The sequence below is a fragment of the Miscanthus floridulus genome, chromosome 14, assembly GCF_019320115.1.
Source record: "Miscanthus floridulus cultivar M001 chromosome 14, ASM1932011v1, whole genome shotgun sequence".
Classification (NCBI taxonomy): Eukaryota; Viridiplantae; Streptophyta; class Magnoliopsida; order Poales; family Poaceae; genus Miscanthus; species Miscanthus floridulus.
This window is the reverse complement of record NC_089593.1, coordinates 85,712,186-85,737,957: the sequence shown is the minus strand read 5'-3', so window position 1 is coordinate 85,737,957 and position 25,772 is coordinate 85,712,186. Positions and strand designations below refer to the sequence as shown.

Sequence of the window (25,772 nt, the reverse complement as noted above, 5' to 3'; positions counted from 1 at the left end):
CATCGCCCTCCTCCGTTCGGCTAAGTACTAGCAGGCGTTGCGATGGTACCACAGCCAACGGGTGCGGGGTCGAGCCTTCAACGTCGGAGACCTCGTCCTCTGCCTTATACAGAGCAACAAGGACCGCCACAAACTCTCCCCGCCCTAGGAAGGGCCCTACGTCATCGTGGAAGTACTTCGCCCAGGCGCCTATAGGTTGAAAACCATCAACGGCGAGGTCTTCACCAACACCTAGAACATTGAGCAGCTACGTCGTTTTTACCCTTAAAATAAGCGTATACTCTTCCTTATCAGTTTTTGTCATTACAAAACCTCGATCCTTAGTGACTTCCGACCCCTGCAAATCGCGAGGGGTCAGACCTTACTCGGGGGCTGACATGGGTAATACAAGTATTACGCTTGCAAAAACCTCCTGTGTTATATTTGCAAACATTCTCTAAGTTTTCCATTCTTCTCATAAACAAGTCCTAAGGGCTAAGATTTTGGGAACAAATTCTGAATACAACTGGTAGGACTGCGGGAGACCCACGCCCCAGCGGCTGCAACCTCTTTGCTCACCAGCTCAATCAGAATTAGTTCGCCCACGTTCCTAGTTTCTTACGACTTAGACCATAAGAAGGGTCGGAGGACACTAAAACCGTTTCTACAAAAAAGAGAGAAAGTTAAAAACTGCTTGACGTAGGCAAAAGATGAAAATTTGTTCATTTTTTGCACAAATTCACCACTTACAAAGTGATTTCATTACAAAAAGGACTAATATATTTGCAAATTCAGAGGACTGCTTACTCGGGGGCTTCCCCACAAAATTATTCAATTACAGTCTCTGCTAAGCTTTACTACAAGTACTGTTGCGGTCGCCGCGCCACGCTCTCCATCGGCAACGCCCGGGGCGTGTACACGGGCCAGCTCATCTACTGCGGCCGCCGTGCCACGCTCTCCATCGGCGACGTCCCGCCACTTCGCGGGATCCTCGAAGGCGTCGTCATCTGCAATGCCTCCGCCGGGGCGTCTGGGGACTACGCCATCGTCGTCAGCCACAACCCCGACAACGACACCTCTGCCAGGGCATCCGGGGACTACGCCATCATCGCCAGCCACAACCTTGACAACGGCGTCAGGGCAGGAAACACCTCCCGCCAAAGGAGGAACATAGCAAACGATGGCGAAGTCGACAAATGTACGGCGCCCACCAGCGCTCCTTCTCCTTCGGCAGCAGCGACTCCTCAGCAAGGGCGGCACACACCATCTCATCTATGTTGGATGACCTCTGGCTCGACATCACGCTCTAGATTCACGAGCAGATTTGTGAGTTTTCTCTCTCTCTGGCATTACTCTTCCTCACTCAGGAACCGCCGCGACGCACGGATGCATTCGGCGGAAAGGAAGAAGAAGAAGAGGTAGCGGCTCAGAGGCAGAAGAAGAGGTGGGATGCGAACTCCCCTCCCCTCCCTATTTAAGGATGAGACACGGCAGCTAAGGAAAGGCAAAAGGTTGGACGAAAAACCCTATCCCTTCCCCTCCTTAAATACAGAATCAATGCTGATAGACACCTGAGGGGACGCGCCGGAACTGACGAGACGTGCCCCGGTCGACGAGGCATCCCCCCCCCCCCCCCGGTCAAACTGAACACTGCCTAGGTATGGCCCGCCACTGACCCGCTCCGGACGTGGCAATTAAGGCGCCCACATGGGCAGACGACCCTTCGCCTCCCCATGCAGGACCACGGAACGATCCGACGACAGAAACGACGAATGAACGTCCAAAGAAAGATAAGCGTCCCTGCCTTCTTACTTTACACGTTAAAATTCATTACCAAGCTTCTGACCCCGTCAAACGCGCGGGGACACGAGCATCACTCGGGGGCTGCCGAGGGTGTCTACCAGTCTAGATATCCTCCTCACCCGACCCCTCCGTACGCTTGAAACCAGGGGCGCGAAATACGGGCATAAAACTTTGAGTAAGACTGGACGAACTAGCAGACCCTATGCCCCGATAGCTACGGTGTTTCTGTTCACCAGAAAAAACATACTCAACGCCCCCCGCGTCTCTCGCTTCGACATCTGCCTTCTCAAGAACGGTTCAGAGGGGTTCGCCTATAGAATCTCCCCCAAAGGAGAAGCTATCAGGTTGCCCAAGTCAATCGAACGGCTCGGATCGCCACCGAGATACGAAAACAAAGAATAGTGATTCTTATGCAGGTTACTCTAACCTCATCGCAAACATCAGGGCCCGAACCCCGCATAGACACATCTGGTAGGAGCTGTCCGTCACTCATAACGCCAAGGTAACGTTACCGACCCCGCCTTTATTTCGATTAAATTATACATTCAAACATTACATATGCAAAACATTGCATCCCAACGCTTCGTGTCGCGTCACGAAACGGCCGTCGCCTCATTCGATATAGGTGGCAGCAGGTCGAGGTTCGAAGGCCGGCCCACGAAGGGCTCGAGGCCGCCTCATGCCAAACAAGAGCCAGGGAGAAGTAACCGAGACGAGCCCTAGCGGCCCTACCCGACCCTGCTTAGAAATGGACAGGGACGTCTCAACCTTTTCTCGTTCGATTCTAACCCCGAGCCAAACCCATAGAATCTCCATCGAGGAGAGGCCATCGGGCCGCCTGAGCCTATCGAACGGCTCGGGCATCTGCCGGGAGGCGGGTTAAGAAGTTGTGGAGTGCCACCAGAGGGCTCTGCCGACCCCATCAGCAAATGATGGACCCGGATTCCACACGAACATACCCGTTAGCGAGCTCATTGAGCGCGATACTCGAGCCGTCGAGGCAAGTGTCGTTTACTCAACCCCTCCGATTGCAAAAATCGAGGACGGGGTAACACGCAAATTACGGCCGACCCCTATCGGACCCTGACAAGGCCCGAGGGCTCGAGTCGCTCAATATAGGGACACAGGTTCGAAGGCCCTACCTTGCCGAGCCCATAGAGTCCCTATTTGGGGAATTCTATTGGAAGACAGGGCGGGGAATATTGCAATGACATCCAAGGACTTCGCCGACCCTATCACAAAAACCACGGAATGCGATTCCATCTGAATGTTCCGGTCTCCAGTAACACCCGACCCCAGCAAATGCAGGGGGTCGGACCTTACTCGAGGGCTAGTTAAGGTACGGCTACCTCCCTTCCTTTTTTCAAAACAATCTCCTCACATCAAGACCAGCGGCAAGATTCGGGGGAACAGATTTGTAAGATCGCAAGAAATCAAACAAAACGAAATTGCGAAGCAAAATCACGAAACTACGTCTAGACTCGAAAATACCGACACTTGTTCACATATTACATATAAGTTATGCTCAAAATTATTCGACTAACTACTCCCGCGAAGGGAGAACCATTTCTTTCAGACCATCCGCCAGGTTTTTCGCAAGGGGAGCAACCATCTTCTCAATTGCCTCCAGCTCATCATCCTCATAGGTAGACGGGAAACCTTTGCTCATCACTTTCAGGTTGATCTCCTTCTCGTAATGAGCGTGGGCGATGGTGAAGGCCTGGGTGATCCCGGCGTGAAAAGCACTCTCCTCAAGCTAGCCCACCCGAGCCGTGATACCTGCGGCATGAGCCGCGAGCGGGCTGGTCTCCACTGGCTTCACCACCTTCAGGGCATCAAGGACCACCCCGACCACAGCTTGCAGAAGATCGTGCTCATCGCTTTTAGTCTAAAGGGTCCTTCGTACATGGGCAAGCTCCTTTTCTAGCTTGACAGAGACGTTTTCGGCGCTCAACCTTCGGCTCACCACGTCACCGAGATCCGCCCGGAGAGAACGGACCACCTCGACATCCTCGTCCACCTTCTGCTTAAGGGACGTGGCCCTACTCTCGGCCTTCCGCCTGAGGTCCCGCTCCATCTCCAGCTCCTTCAGGACCTCACTGGCCTTCTCATTAGCCACGGCATTCCTCTGCAGCAGCTCATCTCGCTCCTTTCGGAGCCTGGCGATCTCCTTCTCATCCAGCTTTGACCTCGCCGACAAATCCTCAAACATCCCATGGGCCTCCTCTGCGTCCTGACGCGTCTGGGCCTCCTGCTCCTGGGCGGCAGCAAGCTGTGTGGCCATATCTGCTCGTAGCCGGGCCTCCTCGGAAAGCCGATCCCACTCCACCTTTTGCTCGCGGAGGAATCAGGATTTGTTCCGACTATGAGCAACAAGAATCTGAAGAGGAAGAATACTGGTATCAGAAATACGAAAACACAGAAACATGCGAAGAAAGAAGAAAACCAAGCGAATACCTGGGTAGTAGGAACAACGATTTCATGCAGGGCTCCTCTGGCCTAGTCCAGGGCATCCAGCATGGTCGAGGTTCCGATGTCAAGACCCTCCTGCTCCATGCTCTCGGCATGATCATCGAGCGAGAAAAGAGCCGACGTCGGATCCTAGGCGGCCATCCACTGGAGTGGTGGCTCCCCCTGCACGGGGGAGCGGCTTCCTCCCGACAAAGGGGTCGGGGGTGGCTCCCTCCTGACCCTATGCGGCACCGCCGCCACGCTCGAGGACCCTCCGACCGGACCCTCCTCATCTAGGCCACTTCGAGTGTCACGGGCGGATCCACCTGGGCCCCTGGTGGCACGGACTGCACTACGCCCTCAAGCACCACCGTGGCGGCGTCCGGCTGAGCCTGGCCCAGCGTGGTCATAACCACCTCTGTTGGCGTCACCCGACCCTCGGCTGACTATACCATGCCCACCACGAAAGATGCCGCCTGCTCGGCAACCACCGAGGGCGCGGGCGCCACCACAGGTGTCGTCGGATCGGACAACGCGGCTCCAACATCGGCACCGCTCCTGCCCGAAATAGGGGCGACGCTGGGCAATGCCATCCGTCCCGCCTATATGGTGAGGCTCTTTTTGGGCACCAGCCCCAGGGGGTGACCCGTCCGCAAGAACCCACACAAAGGTAATAGCCATTAGGTCAAAATAGAAACGAAAAAGGATGATAATAGCGAAATTAGCAGCTTACGCTGACACCCTCGGCCGGCAGAAGCGTTTTGGGGATAGATCCCTAGATCCCTGCCCCGACTCGTCTAGGCGGGACCATTTCGAGCCTGCCCCTTGCTCCAAGGCAGGGGGGCTCATCTCCCTCACCTCATGGGGCGCGGCTCCAGAGCCGCTCCCCTCCATCGTCTCATGGGGCGTGGCACCAGAGCCACTTCCCTCCACCATCACCTCGGGGTCGACGGCGGCAGACCCGCCTTCCCCCATCCACCGATCCTCTGTCGGCACGCCGTGCGAAGCGGCGGACTCTCCAGCCTCCATCGACCTCACCGACTCACTCCCCTCCGCGTGGAACGAGAAGGGTTCCTGCACGAACGGGTGGGCACTTGTCAGTGTGTCCTCATCCTCCAGGACGCCCCAATCCACGTCGACTACTACCTCGTCGTCATCATCATCATCGTTGTCGTCATCATCACTGCTCACGTCCTCTCCCCGATCCCGTGCCTCCTGCTTCAGTCGTTTCGCCTTCTTCATCTGCTCCCTTGCTTTCTTGTCCCGCTCGGCCGCGAGTCGATTCGCCACCGCCATGGCCTTGTCCTTTGGCAGCGGAACCGGACTATCTTTGAAGACTAGCCCCCCCGGCTGGTCCCAACGTCGCAAAAGCAAGTATAAAAAAAATGGAGATTCAGGAAAAAGAAAGAGCACGGGAGAAGAGGGCTTACGAATTCGAAGAACCCAGGTTCCGACCGCATTGGGGGGTGTCCAGGCACCGGATACATAATGTCGAGGACGCTGCCTTTGGAATCCTTCGTCGGCTCCATCGCCTCCTTAATGCGCTGCGCCACTTCCGAAAAAGGGAGCGCCTCGTCAACAAGCACCGTCCCCTCAAACGATATCTCGGGCATCATCCGATGCAGGGGAAGCACGCGCGCCATCAGCGGCACCACCCTCCTTGCATGATAGGCACCGATAATCCCCATCCCCTTTACGCCCTGTTCCTTCAGGGCTTGGAGGGCGAAAAGAAGGTCGGAGAGGTGTTTCTTGTCTTCGAACTGGACGCCCCAGGCCCATGACTCTGGAGCCTTTTCAATAAGGCGCCCGGTGTACCTCGGTAGGGTGGCACTCACATCATCCCTGATATAAAACCACTGTGAGTGCCATCCCTTGTTGGAGGCCGCCAGACGCATGAACGAGTAACCCCTCGACCGGGTATGGTGCAGATGAAAGCTGGCACATCCCATCGGCATGCTCACATCCTTCCCCCCAACCTTCCTCTTCGACAAACTGATGGTAAAGAAATACCGCCACAGATTGAAATGGAGATCAATCCCCAGGAAACCCTCGCACAGGGCAACAAACGCCGCCATATGTTGAATCCCATTGGGAGTTAGATGCTGCAGCTCCACCTCATAATAATCCAGAAGCCCCCGAAGGAATCTATGCGCAGGCACCGCGAATCCCTGCTCATGGAAGATGGCGAAAGAAACGACATACCCTTCGGGCGGCGCCGGCTCACCCTTGTCACTAGGTAGCAGCCACTCCTAGATGGCGGACAGCGGGTGGAGAAGGCCACGGTGGACAAGGCCCTCCAAACACTGTGAGGTGATGGTAGATCTGCTCCACAACTCCATTAAAGCAATTGGGGAGAAAGGTGGGCGCGAGCTCGACGGCGGCTATAGGGCAGGTGCAAGCTTGACGGCGGTTGCAACACGGATGCAAGCCGGTTGACGGTGGCAGTGCGAACGTAGGAGGCTGGGGCGATTGACGGCGAATGTTTCAAGACGCAAAGGCAAGGGAGCGAAATACGGAACCTTGGGGGCGAACCCTGTAGTTTTATAGGGGCGACGGACGTGAGAAGGGCAACCGTCCGCCTCGATCTTCGGGCCTACCACGCGCACCGCCGCGTCACGGCGCGGGACACGCGCCCGCAGTCCCTATCCTCTCCCACCAAAAATCGCGGTGGATGGTTCACCTTCCCCAGGCGAATTCGGACTCTCTACCCATCCGGGAAACGCAAGTCACGAAGATTTTTCTCTCTTTGGCCCACCTAGGGCCCAGAAGCTCGGCGACCGGCCCAACTGGGGACGGGTCCGCGAATGATCCGAAATTAAGGGCGCAAGCATTACTGAGATCTCGATCCACGGTCAAGCCCCGGCTAAGTCAGCCCTGAATAAGATCCCCGCGAACGGGATACCACGACCCCCTCAAAAAATATCCAGTTGATGAAAAATTAAGTCCTTCAGCCTTACCCGTGAAGGGTCCAAAAACACCCTCCAGGCGATTCTATCCGAATCACCTGGAGGCTCGGGGGCTACACCCATCGAGTGTGCTCGCGCGCACCCTCTGGCAAAGTAACTCCGATGAAATTGAAAACACCCTCCAGGCGGTTCTACCCGAATCACCTGGAGGCCAGGGGCTACTGTCAGGGACCTAATACCGGGGTACCCCAGAAGGTGGAACCAATAACCACCGAACGTTAAAAACTTCTAGACGGATAAGGGTGCCGTAGCGTCCCTTGCTCGAATGATAGGAGATTGGTTCCGCCTCGCCCGACGCCTTTAAGGTAGCTCTGCCTCGCCCGAGGGCTCAGGGCTAGTCTTCGCCTCGCCTGACGCCTTTTGGGCAGGCACGGTCTCGCCCGAGGGCTCAGGGCTAGTCTCCGTCTCGTCCGACGCCTATGGGGCGGGCTCAGTCTCGCCCGAGGGCTGAGGGATAGATTCTGCCTCGCCCGACCCCGGAGGGGCGGGGTTGGTCTCGCCCAAGAGATAGGGATTGGTCTTCGTTTCACCCAACGGCCAGGAACGAGCCTCACCCTGCTCGATATCTAAAGACTGGTTTCATCTTACCTGACAACTTCTCCCCGTTCCCTCATGATGATGGGTATAGGGCAAGACAAGATGTTCGGGTCAACCATGGCCCCAAGGACCATACCTACGCCCTGGCAGAAAAAGTACTGCCAGGGAACGATGGGACAGGTGCTTTAGACCCTTCCAGGCACCGCAGAGCCCGAAAGGTATTACAGGTGCGTGCTCCTCGCCCTGTAGAGTTGTAGGCGCCGCCTTCAGCTCTGGGACACGGAACCCGACGAAGATATACGACAACCGCTACGTTCCAGAAAAGGATTTGCTATCTCCACGAACGACGGATATTCCGACACCACGCTATGGACCCAAGGGAGCGACGCCCGCTTCCTGACCCCTTAGGTCCACCAAGTCAGAAGACCTTGGCCACGGCGCTACTCCGGACCCCGACCCCGCGTCCCTCCGATGGAGACTCATAGGAACCAGAAGGCGTGCGGAGCAAGGCTGGGGGAGGCTCATAAGTCAAAACCACTGTACTGCAGCCCATACCCTGTGCAGGGCAGCATTCTGTAACCGACCTGGCATTCTACAGAGACATCGACAGTATTGTAGGCGCTTATCTTCCTTCGCACTCATCAGAATGAAGAACCAGGCCGGGTAGACGTGAGCCACAAGACTAAGTAGAGTACGCATCCTAAAGCCCTCACCCTTGTAAAGTCAGCCCCTTCATCTATAAAAGGGGATGCGCTTCCTCCATCAAAGGAACAGACTTTTGACCGAACAATACAAGACACACACAGTCAAGCTGCTACCAAGCTCTTGACCTCCTTTCAACCCTTTCATCAGAGACTTGGGACCAGTCCCTCTCTCGATCGTTTGTACCCCCTACTACGAACCGTTCACGGTGCTAATAATACGAGCAGCAACAAACTAGATGTAGGGACATTCGGCCCGAACCAGTATAAATCTTATGTCCTTTAGCGCACCATCCGAGCCTAACGCGCATTACTATAAATTTACTTGCCGGTGCTTGTACGAAACATCGACAGATCTGCACCAGCTCGATGAGCTATCTGACTCTGTCAGCGTTGATGATCCACGAGATCGATCCGGCCGTGAAGATCTGGTTGGGCTGTGGGAGGGACGAAGAGCCTACGGAACGTACCATCTTGTTCGATATAGAAATAGCATACACACCCCTACCTGGCGCGCCAACCGTCGATAGAATATCGTCGGTAATCCTGCGAGGGGTATCCCACGAAGGTAGATTGATCGGTAGAGATGCGTGTAATCAAGAACATGTGGTTTAAAATAGTGTCTAAACATTTGTCCGCCACCCAAAAACCCATTAGATTATTTGACCACAAAGTAAGTTGAAGTGGTCTAAAGTTTTTGTTTTCTATGACCAAAAGATAAATTTATCTCTGATTTTCCATCTCCTTCCACAATCACTCGCTTGCATAACTCCTAAAACCACGTGGTTCTTCTCGTCGCCACGCCTAATCACCTTGCTCCCCTGCTGCCGACTATTCTGTGCCACCGCACCCATCTCACATGGATCTCTTTCCGTTACCACGCTTCTCATATCATGGTTATGCCGATTAAAGCCGCAGCCTCTTTTTATAGAGCCCACATAGTAACAATGCTGAACAGAGAGCCAGAGGTATAATAAAAGTCTTTTTATTAAATAAACTAAATCTAAAAACTTTAGCCATGATTCAACGTACCCATAGTTTTTCGTTTGAATCCTGAATCGTTCCTAGTGACCACGGAAAAAGAAAACATTAAACACCGTGTCTGGCTGCCATGTGGATCCCACCAACTTGCCCTCGCCCTCTATACCTAACTGAGGGCATGTTTGGAACGCAGAAATTTCATAAAAATCAGTTCAATTTCACGGAAAAAACGCAGAAATTTTAAAAAAAATCCGCATTCCCTTTTCCCTTCGTCCCCATCCTCTCCCTCTCTCCCCTCCCTCCCCTCCTCGACCCCGACCCGGCGACCTCCTTCCCGAACCCTAGCCCCCGACCACCACCGCGGCCTGCCTCCTCTGGGCGGGTCCTCCCCAGATCCAGCACGGGAGGTTGAGAAGGAGGCGGGCGGGTGGTGGATGGACGGGCCGAAGCGGTCGCAGCTGCGGGTGCGCCTCCGCGTCACGGCGCGCCGGCGTGGCGCCAACGGCGACGGCACCGGGGGCGCGGCCGGGCCCGGCGGGCGGAAGCGCCGGATGGAGGCCCCCGTCCTCAACTCCGCCGCCAAGCTGCAGCGCCGCGAGATCGGGGGCCGCCAGCTCGCCGCGCGCGGCGGAGGCCCCGCCGCCGCCGTGCCCGAGCGCTTCCGCAACATGCAACTCCAGGTACGTAGCGGCGCCGCGGGCGTCCGTGCGCTCGCTGTCCCTCCGGGTTGGGGGTGTTGGTGTGTCCGGTGAGGGCGGCGGTCAAGCTAGGGTTATGCGCCGGTGTCGGTGGCGCGTGGGGTCAAATTGGCGGGAATGACGGGTGGTTGTGGCTGGGAAATGTTCTTTCTTACGTGTCCCGTTTGTGCTAGGCGGCAAATTTTGTTCCGGAGAGGAGAAACATTTCGTTTTGTGGATTCCCCCAGTTGTTTGTTTTCTTGCGAAAGGGCCCGTCTTTCAGGCAAATGCGATGCCTTTCAGTTTCAAGGCTCTTTCTTCTTGTGTGTGCAGCATTGCTGGGCTTGGGGCGGTAAGCTGCTGGAATCGTATAGCTGTCGTTGTTGTTCAGAATTGGGGCTTTTGGATTGGGCTCTTAGGCTGTTTGGTTTTGGTGTCTGTAATTTAAACTAATGCTTGCAAAATGGCGAATGTGAAATGACCTGCATTGAACCTTTCAGGTGTGTACATCTTACCATTTTGTGTTGCGTACCTATGATACATTGTCTGTATTTTTTTTGCCATGTTTGATGTTCTGTAAACGCCTTTCCTGAATTCTCAGGGGTTTGGATCAAGTTGTTATTGAGATTGTAGATATTCAAATCGAATAGGATTGGATCTTGGGGTCTGATATTTCCTAATGCTCCCTTAATTTGAATTGGAGGCTTGGTATAGTGGTTTGGACTGGATCTTTAAAACTACTCTGTAGATACTATGGGCTGTAAATTTGTTGTATATAAATTGGTTGAGCTAGTTATCCTCCACTCCCTGTATATATCTTTCCTATTCCTTGGTACCAATGTTTTCAAGTCGTCTAGTCGACTCTGGTCGCCATGGGACCGACCAGACGATTAGTCACGATTAGTCGTCGACCAGGATGACCAGTCGAGTCTGGTCTGGGCAGTGGGCACACCAACCATCATTGTAGGAAGAGCTCATCTTCGTGAGCTAGGGGGAAGCAGAGGCGCAGAGCCAGGGAAGAGCTTCACCAAGAGGCGTGCTGGCTGGGGAAGAGAAGCAGAGAAGAGAGAAAGAGCAAAGCAGCAGCAGCCGTCACGCACAGGAGCAAAGAAGAGAGAAAGACCAGAGCAGCAGCAGCCGTCATGCACAGGAGAGGAGAGAGAAAGAGCAGAGCAGCAGCAGCCGTCATGCACCGGAGAGAATGAGAGATGGGAACCCTAGAGACTTGGCCTCCTGTATATATATTACAGACCCCTGTGGGCCAAATTGGCAGCCCAACTACTCACCTGGAAGCACAGTCAGGCAAGCCTAAAGAAGGCAGTGCCCAGCCTGGTCGTGCAGCCCCTTGGTCGGACGACTAATCGTGATTAGTCGTCGACTAGTCGGACGACCAGGTTTCTAGTCGAGCTAATTGAGTCGAAGTCTCTAATCGAGGTCATGGTAGCGACCAGACCGACTAATCGTGATTAATCGGACAACTTGAAAACATTGCTTGGTACTGTTTTATAATTGGTATGATTCATGTGATCCTTGTCACACAAATCCAAGGGAAAACAGTGGCATTTCTGATTTCAGATGGTTGAGGTGCCTCAATGCTGACTCCTGGTTTATGTTTATATCTTTGTTCAATTGTGGGCTTGTTAGAAGAGTTCAATTGACTGTGTTTGTACTGGATTTTTGGGTGAAAAATGTTGGTGGGGTGCAGCATTTAGGAACAGTGGCACCATTATCAGTGTGTAGAATTTATTGAACCCAGACATGTGTTGAGTTAGTTAAAAGTTGGATTAGTTGTTCCTTTTGCCATGAACTATTTCATTAGATCTAGCATTGACATCATAATCCATTGTTTGTGCAGGAGGAGTTTGATACATATGATGACAATGCTCACCTATTTGTGAAGCTGCAGTTTCTTAAAAGAAGATCCAAAATTATTGAGATTGTTGCAGCAAAGGATATCATATTTGCCCTTGCTAATTCCGGACTTTGTGCTGCTTTTAACCGAGGTAGGTGTTCTCAAAATGAGATTTATGTGTTACACAATCTGATGCTCCCACTGCCCACCAAATGCAATTCTCTCTTTTCGAGGAGTCAAACGATATAAAGTTTGAACAAAGTTATAGAAAAAGTACTAACATCTATGATACAAAATAAGTACCATTAAATTGATTATGAAATATATTTTCGTAATAAACCTTGTTGTAGACATAAATATTAATACTATTCACTGTAAACTTGGTCAAAGTTAAGTTAGTTTGACTTGCACAAATCCCGTAGTTGCATTCTTTTGTGCATGGAGGGAGTAAGAAAAATGCTGTCTTCAGTAACTGTCTTTGTACTTTTTGTCTGCAGTAACGAACAAGCGCATAGCCTTCTTGAATTTGAGCCCAGATGAAGTGATTCGGAGCTTGTTCTACAACAAGAACAATGATTCCCTTATTACTGTTTCAGTTTATGCATCTGACAATTTCAGCACATTGAAGTGCAGAACAACCCCGATTGAGTAAGAAAGCATGCTCCAGAAATCTCTCTTATATTTCTCTGTGATGCAATTTTTCATGAAACACCCTATGAATAAGTATCCTTTTAGTGTAATTAATCTTTTTAACGCTAAAAATTCTTGGCATCAACTAATATATAATTTTTTATTTAAATGTTCTTACAGGTATATTAGAAGGAATCAGTTAGATGCTGGGTTTCCCCTCTTTGAATCAGAATCTCTGAAATGGCCTGGATTTGTTGAGTTTGATGATGTGAATGGAAAAGTACTCACATATTCAGCGCAGGATGGGTATGCATTCTAATGGTTCATCCACTAAATGGTGTTCATCAGAATAATATTGTTGTAATGCTCATCCTTTTATTTGCAGTATATATAAGGTCTTTGACTTGAAGAACTACTCCTTCCTATATTCAATACCGGATGAAAACGTGCAGGAGATAAAGATCAGGTTTGTGCTCTTTTCCTTGCTTATATCTGTCTTCCTCTAATTTAGAAAGAGGTAAAGGGGAGGGTGTCCAAATTTTGACTTGTTATTATTTTTAATTTCAGTCCAGGAATCATGCTCTTGATATATGATAGAACACCAAGTTATGTTCCATTGAAGATATTATCAATTGAAGATGGAAAGCCACTGAAATTCTTTAAGCACTTGTTGCACCGCAACAAGAAAATTGATTTCATTGAGCAGTTCAATGAGAAGCTCCTTGTCAAGCAAGAGGATGAAAACTTCCAGATACTTGATGTATGGTGTAGTTTATGGACAGAATTTTATTTTTCTTACTGTAATCCTTACTGTTTGAAGGCCTAATGATTTTATGGTCTGTGTTTTGAAGGTGCGGAGTTCTGAGCTAATTGAAGTCAGTGTCTCCAAGTTTATGACCCCTTCAGCATTCATTTTTCTGTATGAGAACAATCTCTTCTTGACATTCCGAAACAGAACAGTTGCTGTATGGAACTTCCGAGGAGAGCTTGTTACTTCATTTGAAGACCATTTGCTTTGGCATCATGATTGTAGCACCAACAATATTTACATCACTAGCGATCAGGATCTTATTATCTCATACTGCAAATCCGAAGCAGTGGCTGAGGATGGTACAGGTGCAGTACTCAAACTCTGACCATTTCCTCAGTATTTAGTTTGCACTGTTTATTTAGATTTCCCACGTGGGATTTTTCTTTTTTATATACTGGCCTCTTCAACTAGCCTCAGATGTCAACATGCTGGATGATTGCAACATTGAATATAGGCTGATAGATGTCAGGCACCATTACAAGATCATGAATATGACCAGATCATAAATGTGAACTGGATTATAGAAATCTTCCTTTGATTTGTACTATCAGCAGGGAATAATCTTGACACTGGTGTCGTGTGCAGTTATTCCAGTTGGATCCATCAACATGAGCGAGATTATGACTGGCAAGTGTATTGCCAAGATTACTGCCAATGATCCTGCCCTAAGTGCGGCCCCTCGCAGAAATGGTCGCAACAAGCTCTGGAGCACCGTTCCAGAAGCTCTGGAGGACGTCACGGCACTGTTTTATGACGAGGACAGGAACGAGATCTACACCGGCAACAGTCATGGACTGGTGCATGTATGGTCTAACTAGATAGTAACATGTGCATACATTTCGCCCTTTTGATTTGACTTGGTTAGCTTGACTGCATTCTGTATAATCCCCGGTTCGGGGCTCCACCTAGCTTTTGTATCTGGCAATAGAATGTGTTTCCTTGAGCAATTGTGAATGCAAAGTGTTCTTGTAAATATCTTTTGTTCATCAACCTTGTTCAAGTAACATAGAAATTAACCCCCAAATCTAACTTTGCTGGATACATCCTGCCAAGTTTCTGGCAGCAAGATAGTGAAGATCTGGAGCCCTGACCTTCATGTTATTGTTATTTTCATGTGTAACAGTAGGGATTTGCGAAATGCTTGTGTTCTGTTGAGGGCATTGTTGTCAGAACTTGCAATTTCAGTTAGTTGTGGTTCTTTGTCTGTAAGCTGCTGAATGATTGTATTTGAAGCCTTGAATGATCCACGTTAACTATACCTGACTGAAATCCACCACATTCTGGCTCCCAGGAATAATACTAGCATCAAGTAATCTTAGTATATGGATATATAAACAGAAACGGCAAACAGCTGCGAATATGGATATGTGTATGTTGTTCGGCTGATGGTTTGTTGTGAGAGAAAAATATTGTTCCATGACTCAAAAGTAGTGCTGCTTATGGCTGATAAGCTCAAATGAACGGGGCGCTGCTGTGGCCGTGGTTCACGAAGCACACCACATGCCTGGAAAATAGCGGACGCTAGACAGCAACTTGATGCTATTTCCTCATAAAAAAAAACATAATTTGCTTATTCAAAGAAGCTGGCACTACAGATTGATGCCAGCTCTAAAGCAAAAAACTTGATGAAAATGTGGAGCGAGTAGGGATCCTTTTCCAGAGAAGGTCCTAGCGCTGCCTAAAGCATTGGAGAAGTGCACTCTGGTAGATGCAAGTTGTCTTTGGGTTCGAAGCTTCAGTTTGTTTGAGCCTCTGGCCTTGTGTTATTAGACATATAATGAGGGTGTATTTTATTTGGGTTTCTTTCAGGGGCTATCGAAGAAGGATTCTTTTTCCCACCCCCATATATAAGCCCATTTATCCAAAGCGGGTTTCGGGCTTTGCCTCCACTGCATTTGCATCAGTAGTCTTCGTAATTGTTTGGATCTCTAAAATATATAAACATGTTTTGGGTAACAGGAGTTCTGGTTAGGTTTTTTATTACTAGTTTTTAGCGTGAATTTTCGTTATATATTGAAAAAAAAAAACAACCCCGAAGCCTGAACACATCCCGGTGGCAACTGTCACGGGTTTGATCTCAACAAACTCAGATATATAGGGCGGCAGCCGGCAGGGCCATCTCCCTTGCACACCCATCACAACTGCTTCCTCGCGGCCGCCGGCGATGGCTGAGAGTGCAGCTCCAGGTAAACGGACGACCTGCCCCGCCTCCGCTGATCGATGCTGTTGTTTCAGCCTTTCAGTAATTCAGTTCTTGGTTTTTGGCAAGTATGGCTAGCTACCTAGTCCATCGTCGATCTTGGAAACGGAACTGAATTTTATTCTAGCTTACAATTACAAATTGGGCCTTTAGGATTATTGAATCGTTCGACAGAGAGACTTGCAGCTGTCAATGCTGGGCCCTGGTTCTCGTTTGCATTTTGCTCAATTGTGCGCTCAGTACAAAGTCAAAATGCGTATTGTGTTGCTGATGTATCTATTGGATTTGGATTATCTCCTAGAGGTTTTGTTCTCATGCAATGTACAACATCCTTTCCTCATGTACGAATTTAGGAAGAATCAACTACTGAGGTCGTACGTGTTCTTCTGAGCTGAATAAAAAAAGGCAGATTAATTAGTTGTTTCCTTTAGCCACGAACCATTTGGAGTATTTATTTAGCACTAACATTATATTTCTCCGTTTGGTGCAGGATGAGCTTGATATGTATGATGACAACACTGACCTATTTGTGGAACTACCTTACCTTAAAAAGAGATCCAAAATTGTTGAGATTGTTGCAGCAAAGGATATTATATTTGCCATTGCTTAATCAGGATGAGGCTTTGTCCATGATACAATCTGATAAAAATATTACGGTTGTCATCTGTCCTCTGCCTTTGTGTTTTGTTTTCTGTCTGCAGTAATAAGCAAGCGCATAGCCTTCTTGAACATAAGCGCAGATGAAGTGCTCCGGAGCCTTTTCTACAACAAGAGCAACGATTCGCTCATTACTGTGTCAGTTTATGCATATGACAGTTACAGCACATTGAAGTGTCGAACAACACCGATTGAGTAAGCACATATGCTCCACATATATTTCTATTAAAATTTCAGTGTGACGCACTGACGCTTTATGTGATTGTTCAAGAAGCACCCACTGAATGTTATGTTTTTTGTGTAATTTACTGTTTTTCTTCTCAGTCCTATATATGAAATATTCAAGCGCCTATTGAATTGATTTGTTCTGGAACCATGCAATGCAACTTACCAATGTCCACGGGCTCATCTTCTTTAAGGTATATAAGAAATCAGTTAGATGCCGGACTTCCTCGATTTGAATCAGAAAGCCTTAAGTGGCCTGGAAATGTGGAGTTCGATGATGTAAATGGCAAAGTACTCACATGTTCAGCAACTGATGGGTATGCCTTAAACAGTTTGTTGCACTAAATGGTATTTTTCACAACAATATTTTTCGATCTACCAGTCGTCCTTTTATCTGCAGTATCTATAAGGTCTTTGACTTGAAGAACTATTCCTTTCTATACTCAATACCGGATGAAAACATCCAGGATATAAAGATGAGGTTTGCATTCTTTCCCTCGGATTTATCTATCTTACTGTATTTTAAGGGGCCAAAGGATGACTTGTTATTTTCTTATTTCAGTAAAGGAATCATTCTCTTGATATATGATAGAGCCATGAGTCATGTTCCATTGAAGATATTATCAATCGAAGATGGGAAGCCACTGAAATCTAAGCTCTGGTTGCACCCCAACAAGAAAATTAGTTTTATTGAGCAGTTCAATGAGAAGCTCCTTGTCAAGCAAGAGGGCGAGAACATTCAGATAATTGATGTATGGCCCGAGCTTAATGCTTTTATGATCTCTGTGTTGTGATGAAGGTGTGGAGTTCTGAGCTAATTGAAGTTAGTGCCACCAAGTTTAAGACCCCTTCAGCTTTCATTTTCCTATATGAGAACAATCTCTTCTTGACATTCCGAAACAGGACGGTCGCTGTATGGAACTTGCGGGGAGAGCTTGACTTCATTTGAAGACCATTTGCTTTGGCATCATAATTGTAGCACCAACGATGTTTACATCACTAGTGACCAGGATCTTATTATCTCATACTGCAAATCAGAGGCAGTTGCTGAGGATGGTACAGGTGAAGTACACAAACCATGATCATTTCCTTGAAAAATTATTTGCACCATTCAATTAATCATGATTTTGGAGCATACAATAGAATTTCTCATTTGGGTTTAATTTGTTGAAACATGTGGGAGATTATTATCCTGACACAAGTGTCATCTGCAGTTACTCCATTTGGATCCATCAACGCGAGAGAGATCATGACGGGCAAGTGCATTGCTAAGTTGTCTGCCAACAACCTCAGCGTCGTCCCTCGCGGAAACAGTAACAGTGACAGCAAGCGGTCCTTGGTCCAGAGCACCGTTTCAGAAGCGATGGAGGATGTCACGGCGCTGTTGTACAACGAGGAGAGGAACGAAATCTATACCGGCAACAGTAAAGGGCTGGTGCATGTGTGGTCTGTCTAACAGGCCACAGTCTATTTGCGCCAAACTGTGAGGTTGCAGTCTCCTTGTAATCATCCTCTGTATTTTCGTGCTATATACCATGTTCAACAAGTAAACAGAAGTAGTCTCTAAGTCAAACTAGGCTGGATAGTGCCTGCCAAGCTTCTGGCAGCAAGACTGAACATCTGAAGGTCCTGAGCTTTACATTATTTTCAGATGTAACAGTAATGATCTGTGAAAAACCATTGTGTTTTTTTTCTCTCATATCGTTGTCATTCGAATATGCATTTTTCAGATAGTAATTAGCTGGAATTCGAATGCCCAAATCAGTCATGTCTTATCAAGTGCTCTGTAAACGATTTTTGATAATTTTGCTGAGCTATTGTCACCCAGCTGCTTGAACGCGTAAGGAGAACTTCGCTTTGGCCTAGTACTCTACCTGAGCGTTCAGAAGCTCATGCATTCCACAGCATTTCAACAGTTCAGTACGGAACCTGGAGTCCTGGACGGTTTTGGAAAACAGCAGCCCCGAAAATTGTATGTTCTATTTCCTAATGAATGGAAGCAAGAATAGTCTTCAAAGAACCTGCCGCCACAGGTCCACATCAAAATTTCCAGAATCGAAGTCTTGTAAATTGTTTTGAAATGTATCAGCGAAGCAAAATTCTAGAATCGAAGTCTTGTAAACTGTTTTGAAATGAATCAGCGAGGATTCATCAAATGCATGTTTCTTCAGATAGCTGTTCTTTTTGCCTGTAAGTAGGTGGAATTTGAATGCTCAATTTGAAGTCTTGTCTGATCAAGTGATATGCTAAAGATATTTGATAATTCCACTCAACAGTCTGCGCTGCTACTGCTTGTAAACAAACAGAATCTGGAAGATGAGCAGCCCTACATCTTTAGCTTTGCGGCAGTAGCACCTGACCTGTGTAACCCGAAGCTCACGCCAATATGCCATCCTTTATTACTAGGAATTTCAACAGCATTGTATTCCCCAATAATTGGATATCAAGTAATGCCAGGATCAGGTGGAGCATGGATTATGGAACCTAAACAAATAGGACAAACAGCAGCCCTGAAAATGGCATATACAGTTGGTGAAGACAGCTACTGGACCTTATTTTCTCAACAACGAAAACATAATTTTAGTTTTGCAAAGAACCTGCCACTGCAGGTCTCCGACAAAATTCCAGAACCAAATTACAGGAAATGTGGAGCAAACAGGGATCCTACATATTTACATCACTCTAGAGAACAAAACATTCTAGCTTTCTACCTAGAGGGTTCACAAACGCAACGAACAAATGAAACATTTCAGACCACACTCTGACAGAAGCACAAGGAATTAGTAGTTCTCGTTGGGTACAAAGAAGTCAAAGGTGACATCAACGTTCCCTGATGATTCTCCAGTGTCCTTGAAGTCGACGCCGACGATTTTCCCTCTGTACTGCTCTTCAGATTCCTGGTACTCTGGCTTCACACGGCGCACGGGAACTGTCACAGAGTACACAGTGCCAAGGCCAGCATCAGTCGAGATATCCACTTGGACGTTATCCCTTGAATCTATCTCAACAAACTCAGACAATGCCTCAATGACGTGCTCCACAATCTTTTTCTTTGCTTCATCACTGACTTCACACCTATCGGAGAACAGGATCATCTTAAGCCTCTGTTTTGCGATGTTCGCATTGGAGCTTTCCTTTATGGTTGGTGCAGGAAACATTATCTTCCATGCTAATTTCAAACGGTCAAGAAATCCCATGTTAACAACATTGTGAAGGAAGCCTTCCACATCTTGAGTTATAGGAGAAAAATCCTTCCTAGAAAGAGCATAGGTCTGGGTGGAGCTCTGCGAACATCTTTGATGCTCAACGCATAGCTGGTTGTTTGTAAGCATGTGATTGCTAGATGCTCCATGAGGAAAAGTACAAAAATGACCCTGCAGCATGACATAACTAAAATGGTAAGAATCCCAGTATATTCATTACTAACATGCTAACAGCACATCATGGTACAAAAGCTAGTGCAATTTCAGTAAGATCCAACTGCCAATCCTAAACTCACCATAAACTTGCAAGCATTTACATGATAACATCAAAGCTGTATACAGTGACAGTTCAATGAGACACACAACAGTACACTAGCTTAAGTTGTTTAAATACACACAACAGTTCATTGCATAAGTAAGCATACATTCAGGCCTTTTGTAACAATGATACAGTGAAGAAATATGCATATATGAAAAATGAACACAAAGACCTAACCTAATAGAGCAATGATAGCATAACTACAGGGTGGAAACAAACCACACTTGATCGAGTGAACGCATCATATATGCACAAAGATAGCCTCAGATGTTCTCTTAACTCTTAATGACAAGGCCAGCCTACTCTCATGCTGCAATTTCTCATTTCAGCACTGAAAACAAATGATGCTTAGCTTGAGGTTTATATCAAAGAAATTGAAACAAACATGATACGCAACATTGTAAATACAGACTTTCCTCATTTCTAACTACCTCTCCGATCAAACTCATACCCTCTAGATCTCTACCAGGCCATGTTTTAAAGGCGTCGCCTAGGCGACGCCTAGGCGTCCAGGCGTACCCAGCTCGCCTTGGGAAACAGTGGCGCCTTGTCGCTTAGGCGTCGCCTAGGCGTCTAGGCGTACCAAGCACTCGCCTGGATGCCTAGCCACCTTTAAAACATGGCTACCAGGTACTACTGTACAATGAAACACATGTCAATGAAAGAAAAGAAAGAATCAGCCGGTTTGGGTAGTGTCAGTAATACTAATATTTGCAAGGTATGAAAAGAAAACACCATACTGTAGGAGATGGAGATGGTAAAAAGCAAAGGAAAAAAAGAACAACCCAGAAAAATGCCAGATACCAAGGAAACCTAGACATGGAGATCAGACAGTCTGGTATTGTTAAGCAAGGCTGATACTGCTAACACTACTAACAAACACACAGACTCACAAGCTTAGGTAACCCATGTGAAATAGAGGAATCAAACCACTGCCAATTTAAAATTACAGGTACTTTGTTGGGGTAAACTCTAATTTCCCAAATACATTAGCAATTAGCATACACAGCAAATAAACTGATTGCAATGGAGAAGACCAATAAGAGAGGAGACAAAGTGGTTGACTTTGAGTTCGGGCAGAGCACCATCAAATGGGATACAAAAGCTGTACATGTAAGCCAACACATAAAAATATGAAGAGAAAATCCTTTCACCATAAAATCAAATACAGGGCACTTATTCATGGTAGGACAATATGCACAAAGAAACAATCAGTAATTCGAGAAGAGTAAATTTGAGGTAAACTCAAGTTCTCAACAAATGGGTACATGACACCTGTTTTCTATATCCTAATGCTTACATATGTACCCAGATATTTAGAATCCAAGAATGTACATCACTACAAGCTAGAATACGAGTGGAAACGACAAAGGGATACAAAAGCAGCAAAACATTTTGTCCCAAGAGAGCTCTCTGCACCGGGTACGCCCTTGAATGTTGGGGCAAGCAAAATAATAAAATGCCAAATCTAGGGAAAATGCAGATCTAAAAGTATAGCTAATCCTTAGGCCCTGTTTGAAGGGCGGGCCTGGTGCAAGCGGTAGAGTCTTACCGCCTATGACCGGAAGGTCCTAGGTTCGAGTCGCGGTCTCCTCGCATTGCACAGGCGAGGGTAAGGCTTGCCACTGACACCCTTCCCCAGACCCCGCACAGAGCGGGAGCTCTCTGCACTGGGTACACCCTTTTTTTTAATCCTTAGGCCCTGTTTGATGGGGTTTCTTTGCAAACGACTTGACCTAAGAAGACAAGAAGCTGGAGAAGCCACATTTAGGAGGCTTCACCATTCTATTACAAAAAAGGGCTTCTCCCCTCTGCTAGCGTTTACTCAGCTCCACTGCAGAACACACATGCTTCCCGACGCAATCCACATGATTTATCAAACTTTAGTCCCGTCACATCGGATGTTTAGATGCTAATTAGGAGTATTAAATATAGACTAATTAAAAAACGAATTACATAGATGGAGGCTAATTTGCGAGACGAATTGTTTAAGCCTAATTAGCCCCTGATTTGACAAAGGGGTGCTACAGTAAACGTGCGCTAATTATGGATTAATTAGGCTTAATAGATTCGTCTCATGAATTAGTCTACTCCTATGCAATTAAATTTATAATTAGCTCATGTTTAGTCCTCCTAGATAGCATTCAAATGCCCGATGTGACACGGAATAAACTTTAGCCCCTGGATCTCCAGGTTGCTAACAGGCACTTAACACTTTAGCCCACCAATGAACACAAAAATGCACTTCGCACATTCATCAGACTGACACGAGGCAGCTTCACCCACCCATCAGAGGCACGCACAAACCCCAACCAGTAACAACCGCACCGCGGACTTCCAGCAGCCTGCCGGAGCATCTCCCGGCAGAGATTTGGGCCTCCCCAGCCAATCGAAAGCCGCACACTCGTGCAGATTCCACCTCTAACAGGCAGGATTAAACTAATTAAATGCTAGGGTTTAGGGGACGGGGAGCAAGAGTCCAGACCTTGGGGCCAGCGGCACGACGGAGCGGCGGGCGGAGCGAGGACGCGGACGGCGCCAGGACCGTGCAGGAGTCGCCGCCGACGCAGACGCCGGAGATGGACATCGCCATGGATGCGGCTGTGCTAGGGTTTTGCTCTCCAGCCCCTTTTCCTTTTTTTTTTCTCTCGCTTTGTCCTCAGTGTTGGCCGTTGGTGGACTGGGCCTTATTTATTCAAAAGTGCGCTATACAAAAAGAAGATTCTCCATCACATTAAATTTGCGGTACATGTACGGAGTATTAAATGTAGGTGAAATTAAAAACTAATTGCACAGTTTACTTTAACTTTGTGAGACGAATCTTTTGAGCATAATTAGTCAATGTTTGGATAATAATTCACAAATACCAACGAAATGCTACGGTAAAAAATCGTGCATATGCAAAATTTGCAGGTGCCGTACTAAACGCGCCCTGCGCTGAAGAACTCAGTTGGAATTTGGAAGGAAGTTGGAACGGCTGTGTTGGTGCCAAGTGGCACGTGGACCCGAGTGGAATTTGGCTGTGGAACCGGTTTGTCATCGACCGATGCGGACAGCCTCATAAAGGTGTGACTTGTGACTTGTTGGTTTGAGGCTTTAAATTTGCACGGGTATATTTTTTTAAAAAAAAACTTTTCTTTGAGTGATATTTTTTAAGAAAAAACTACCATAGGTTAGCTTCCAAGCATATTTTAGATATCTAGGTCAGAATTGTTTGTTTGGCTACACAATAATTCGTAGACTTCAATCTAAACTCGTCCATACAACCTAATGTGTAGATGCACTGATTGATTGCATGGTTGATGCGCTAAGCCTATCTGAATGTGTAAAAAAGATTGACCAAACTTGGCTAGGAAATAGAAATCAAAGCCTGTTGACATGTACTCTCTCTGTCCCAGTATGAATGACGTTCTAGCACTACATTGAAGTGTCCAGGTTCAGATATTCATCCATGCATATGGACATAGCCACCATCTTGATTCATAGAATCTTTACTGCACTTCATTGAAGACTAAAACGACTTTTAAAATGGGACAGAGGGAGTAGGTGTTTGGGTGTAGGCAACAGTACGTTGGAGCAATCCATGGCTGCCACTTGCCCCTTGCCCAGCTAACCAAACATGATACAACTCAGCTCACAACCTGGCTCAATCCAACCATGCAATACAACACACAATTGTTTGCGTTGTGCAAGGCTTGCTCTCACCAGCCTAGCTCACGAGCTTAGCCAAGTCTGAGTCCAGCCAACGACCAATCACATTCTCAAGGTTTGTTTGGTTGGTGAGTTAGGTAGGGTGAGATCAATCCATCTCTATTTTTAGGATGGGATGGTTCCATGTGTTTTGTTGAAGGGACGAAACGATTCTATTTTATTGTTTGGTTAGAGTGGTAGAAAAAGATAATAATATCATAACAGATATGTTAAGTCACCTTTATTGCCAGTGTCATAAGCTAGTCAAATTCACTCCTTAATCCCCCCCTTTCCCTGTCTTTCTTTTCACCATGCAAGAACGACAAATAATAGCCTCTATACACCCTCGACAGCCTCATGCGTAGCTGAGCGGCTGTGCCCTCGCCCTTCTTCTCACCGCAACCGGTTGTGTAGCCTCGCCCTTGCCCCTAATCGTGTCCTCTTCGCCCGCCCTTGTCTTCGTCCATGGCAGTGCTGGATTCACCCGCTCCAAGTCACGTCGTCTCTACAGCATGTCTGACGGTTAGCGATCAGTTTTTTTTTCTAGAATTAATTAGAGCCATATCATTATAAATTCTACATTTCTAAGGTGTGACACTATTTCCTCTTTAATAGAGTTGTGTCGTTATAATTCATCTAGAACATGAAATATGTTATTTTTACACCCACGGCTACTTGAGACCATATGTGAACCACTGTAGTTTCGTATGGGCCAAAATGCCATTGCCACTGCGCCACCTCCCTCCCTTTACTTGTCGATGCATGGAGCCCACCCGTCACCCCTTTCTCCTCTTTTGATGTCCATTGAACCTCAGAACTAACTCGAAGAGAGAGAGCAACCTTTCTTTCTGTGGTGATTAACATCTGGTGTCCTGTGTCCACTAGAGTGTCCAGTGACCCTCAACACTGTAGACCCAACTCAGACAGAGAGCATACATTTTTTTCTAGTGATATATATAATCCAATGACCACTTCAATGTCGATGAGTTCATCCTCACTAACTCAAGTTATCAACATAGACCAAGTTCATCTCTCTAGTGATAGCATCCAGTGGAGGTCCCTTCGTATTGGTGAACCAAAATATTGTTCTCCTGTCAGTTAGTCTGGTGGAGGCATCCAATGTATAAAATTTAAGTTTGTGATGCCCAGATCAAATTCTTCCAAGTCTCAGCTTTGAATCTTTGCATCCAAGGGCTTCATTTGACCTAAGTAGCGCTAAATTTCACAAGTGTGCACCATACCTATGCTCTAAGCTTAAACTAGATCAAGCTATACCACTCTTCAACCAAAGACCCCCTTAATATACGACCAAAGAAAAAAGGCAAAAGGACGTAGGCTCGTAGCTCCGCTAAATATCTCTCAAAGTCAACTAACACTTAGAACTAGATTGTCCTTAATCTTCACACATATTCTTTGTACCATCACCATGAAATCCAATATAAGAGCATCTCCAAAAGTATCATATTTTTCCTCCCAAAAACATATAGTTTTGCAATTCCTAAAAAGGTATCAGCAGAAAAAAAGAAGGACATCTTCAAGAGTTTTCAATAATCCACTTCTAAAATATAGAATACAATTTACATCCGGAATTATATACTATTTCTAAATTATCCTAACCACATTTATATATTCCTTCTCTCTCCTGCATTTGCATCAGGAACCCTTTCCAACTCCTTATTCTTTCTCACACCCTTCCACCTTTAGATTGACCGACCGATACGCACGGGAAAGCAGTACCCGCGCGACCAGGACTACGCGCAAAGTTACACGCGATGGGGAAGGATTTCCCAAGTGCTTAAATTTTTGGATTATGGATTAGGAGTGGTTGGAGAGGGATTTTTCTCATCTTGCTAAAAACCAAGTATTAGGGAGGGAAATATGGTACTCTTGCAGATGCTCTGAGGGGACAATATATAGTAGTGATAAGCCCACCACCTAATCTGCGAAACAGCACATTAACCCTAATGGTCATGGTGTCATTAATTACCAAAACCTAAGTGCGGGTCTAGATTCTTTAAAAGGTATTCCAACATTCTTTTGCAAATGAGCACCCAAGAAAAAGGTGTTCCACCGTTTCTTCACAAGCATCC

At 47.3% G+C, this 25,772-nt stretch overlaps 2 protein-coding genes and 1 pseudogene across 2 annotated transcripts; 2 read left to right on the top strand and 1 right to left on the bottom strand.

Annotated features, from left to right (window-relative positions):
* The first annotated feature begins 9,693 nt into the window (after nt 1–9,693).
* Nucleotides 9,694–14,543, top strand: LOC136504949 (uncharacterized). Its single transcript, XM_066500000.1, has 8 exons — nt 9,694–10,098; nt 11,951–12,098; nt 12,445–12,595; nt 12,758–12,883; nt 12,963–13,043; nt 13,145–13,337; nt 13,429–13,693; nt 13,974–14,543. The coding sequence occupies exons 1-8, from the start codon at nt 9,853–9,855 to the stop codon at nt 14,204–14,206; spliced, it is 1,443 nt and encodes a 480-aa protein (XP_066356097.1). The 5' UTR covers nt 9,694–9,852; the 3' UTR covers nt 14,207–14,543.
* Nucleotides 14,544–15,959: 1,416 nt separating this feature from the next.
* LOC136505521 (uncharacterized) lies at nt 15,960–18,089 on the top strand (annotated as a pseudogene).
* A 908-nt stretch (nt 18,090–18,997) lies between these two features.
* Nucleotides 18,998–22,643, bottom strand: LOC136505413 (cell division topological specificity factor homolog, chloroplastic-like). Its single transcript, XM_066500567.1, has 2 exons — nt 22,478–22,643; nt 18,998–19,844 (listed from the first exon to the last, which is right to left on the bottom strand). The coding sequence occupies exons 1-2, from the start codon at nt 22,583–22,585 to the stop codon at nt 19,251–19,253; spliced, it is 702 nt and encodes a 233-aa protein (XP_066356664.1). The 5' UTR covers nt 22,586–22,643; the 3' UTR covers nt 18,998–19,250.
* Between the last annotated feature and the right edge of the window lie 3,129 nt (nt 22,644–25,772).

What these genes read in the sequence shown, in the direction of transcription:
- LOC136505413 (XM_066500567.1), bottom strand. Translation starts at nt 22,585, where the DNA reads ATGGCGATGTCCATCTCCGGCGTCTGCGTCGGCGGCGACTCCTGCACG. An exon ending in GTCGTGCCGCTGGCCCCAAG is followed by an intron (nt 19,845 to 22,477) that starts GTCTGGACTCTT and finishes GTCATGCTGCAG; the next exon opens with GGTCATTTTTGTACTTTTCC.
- LOC136504949 (XM_066500000.1), top strand. Translation starts at nt 9,853, where the DNA reads ATGGACGGGCCGAAGCGGTCGCAGCTGCGGGTGCGCCTCCGCGTCACG. An exon ending in TTGTGCTGCTTTTAACCGAG is followed by an intron (nt 12,099 to 12,444) that starts GTAGGTGTTCTC and finishes TTTTGTCTGCAG; the next exon opens with TAACGAACAAGCGCATAGCC. An exon ending in AGTGGCTGAGGATGGTACAG is followed by an intron (nt 13,694 to 13,973) that starts GTGCAGTACTCA and finishes TGTCGTGTGCAG; the next exon opens with TTATTCCAGTTGGATCCATC.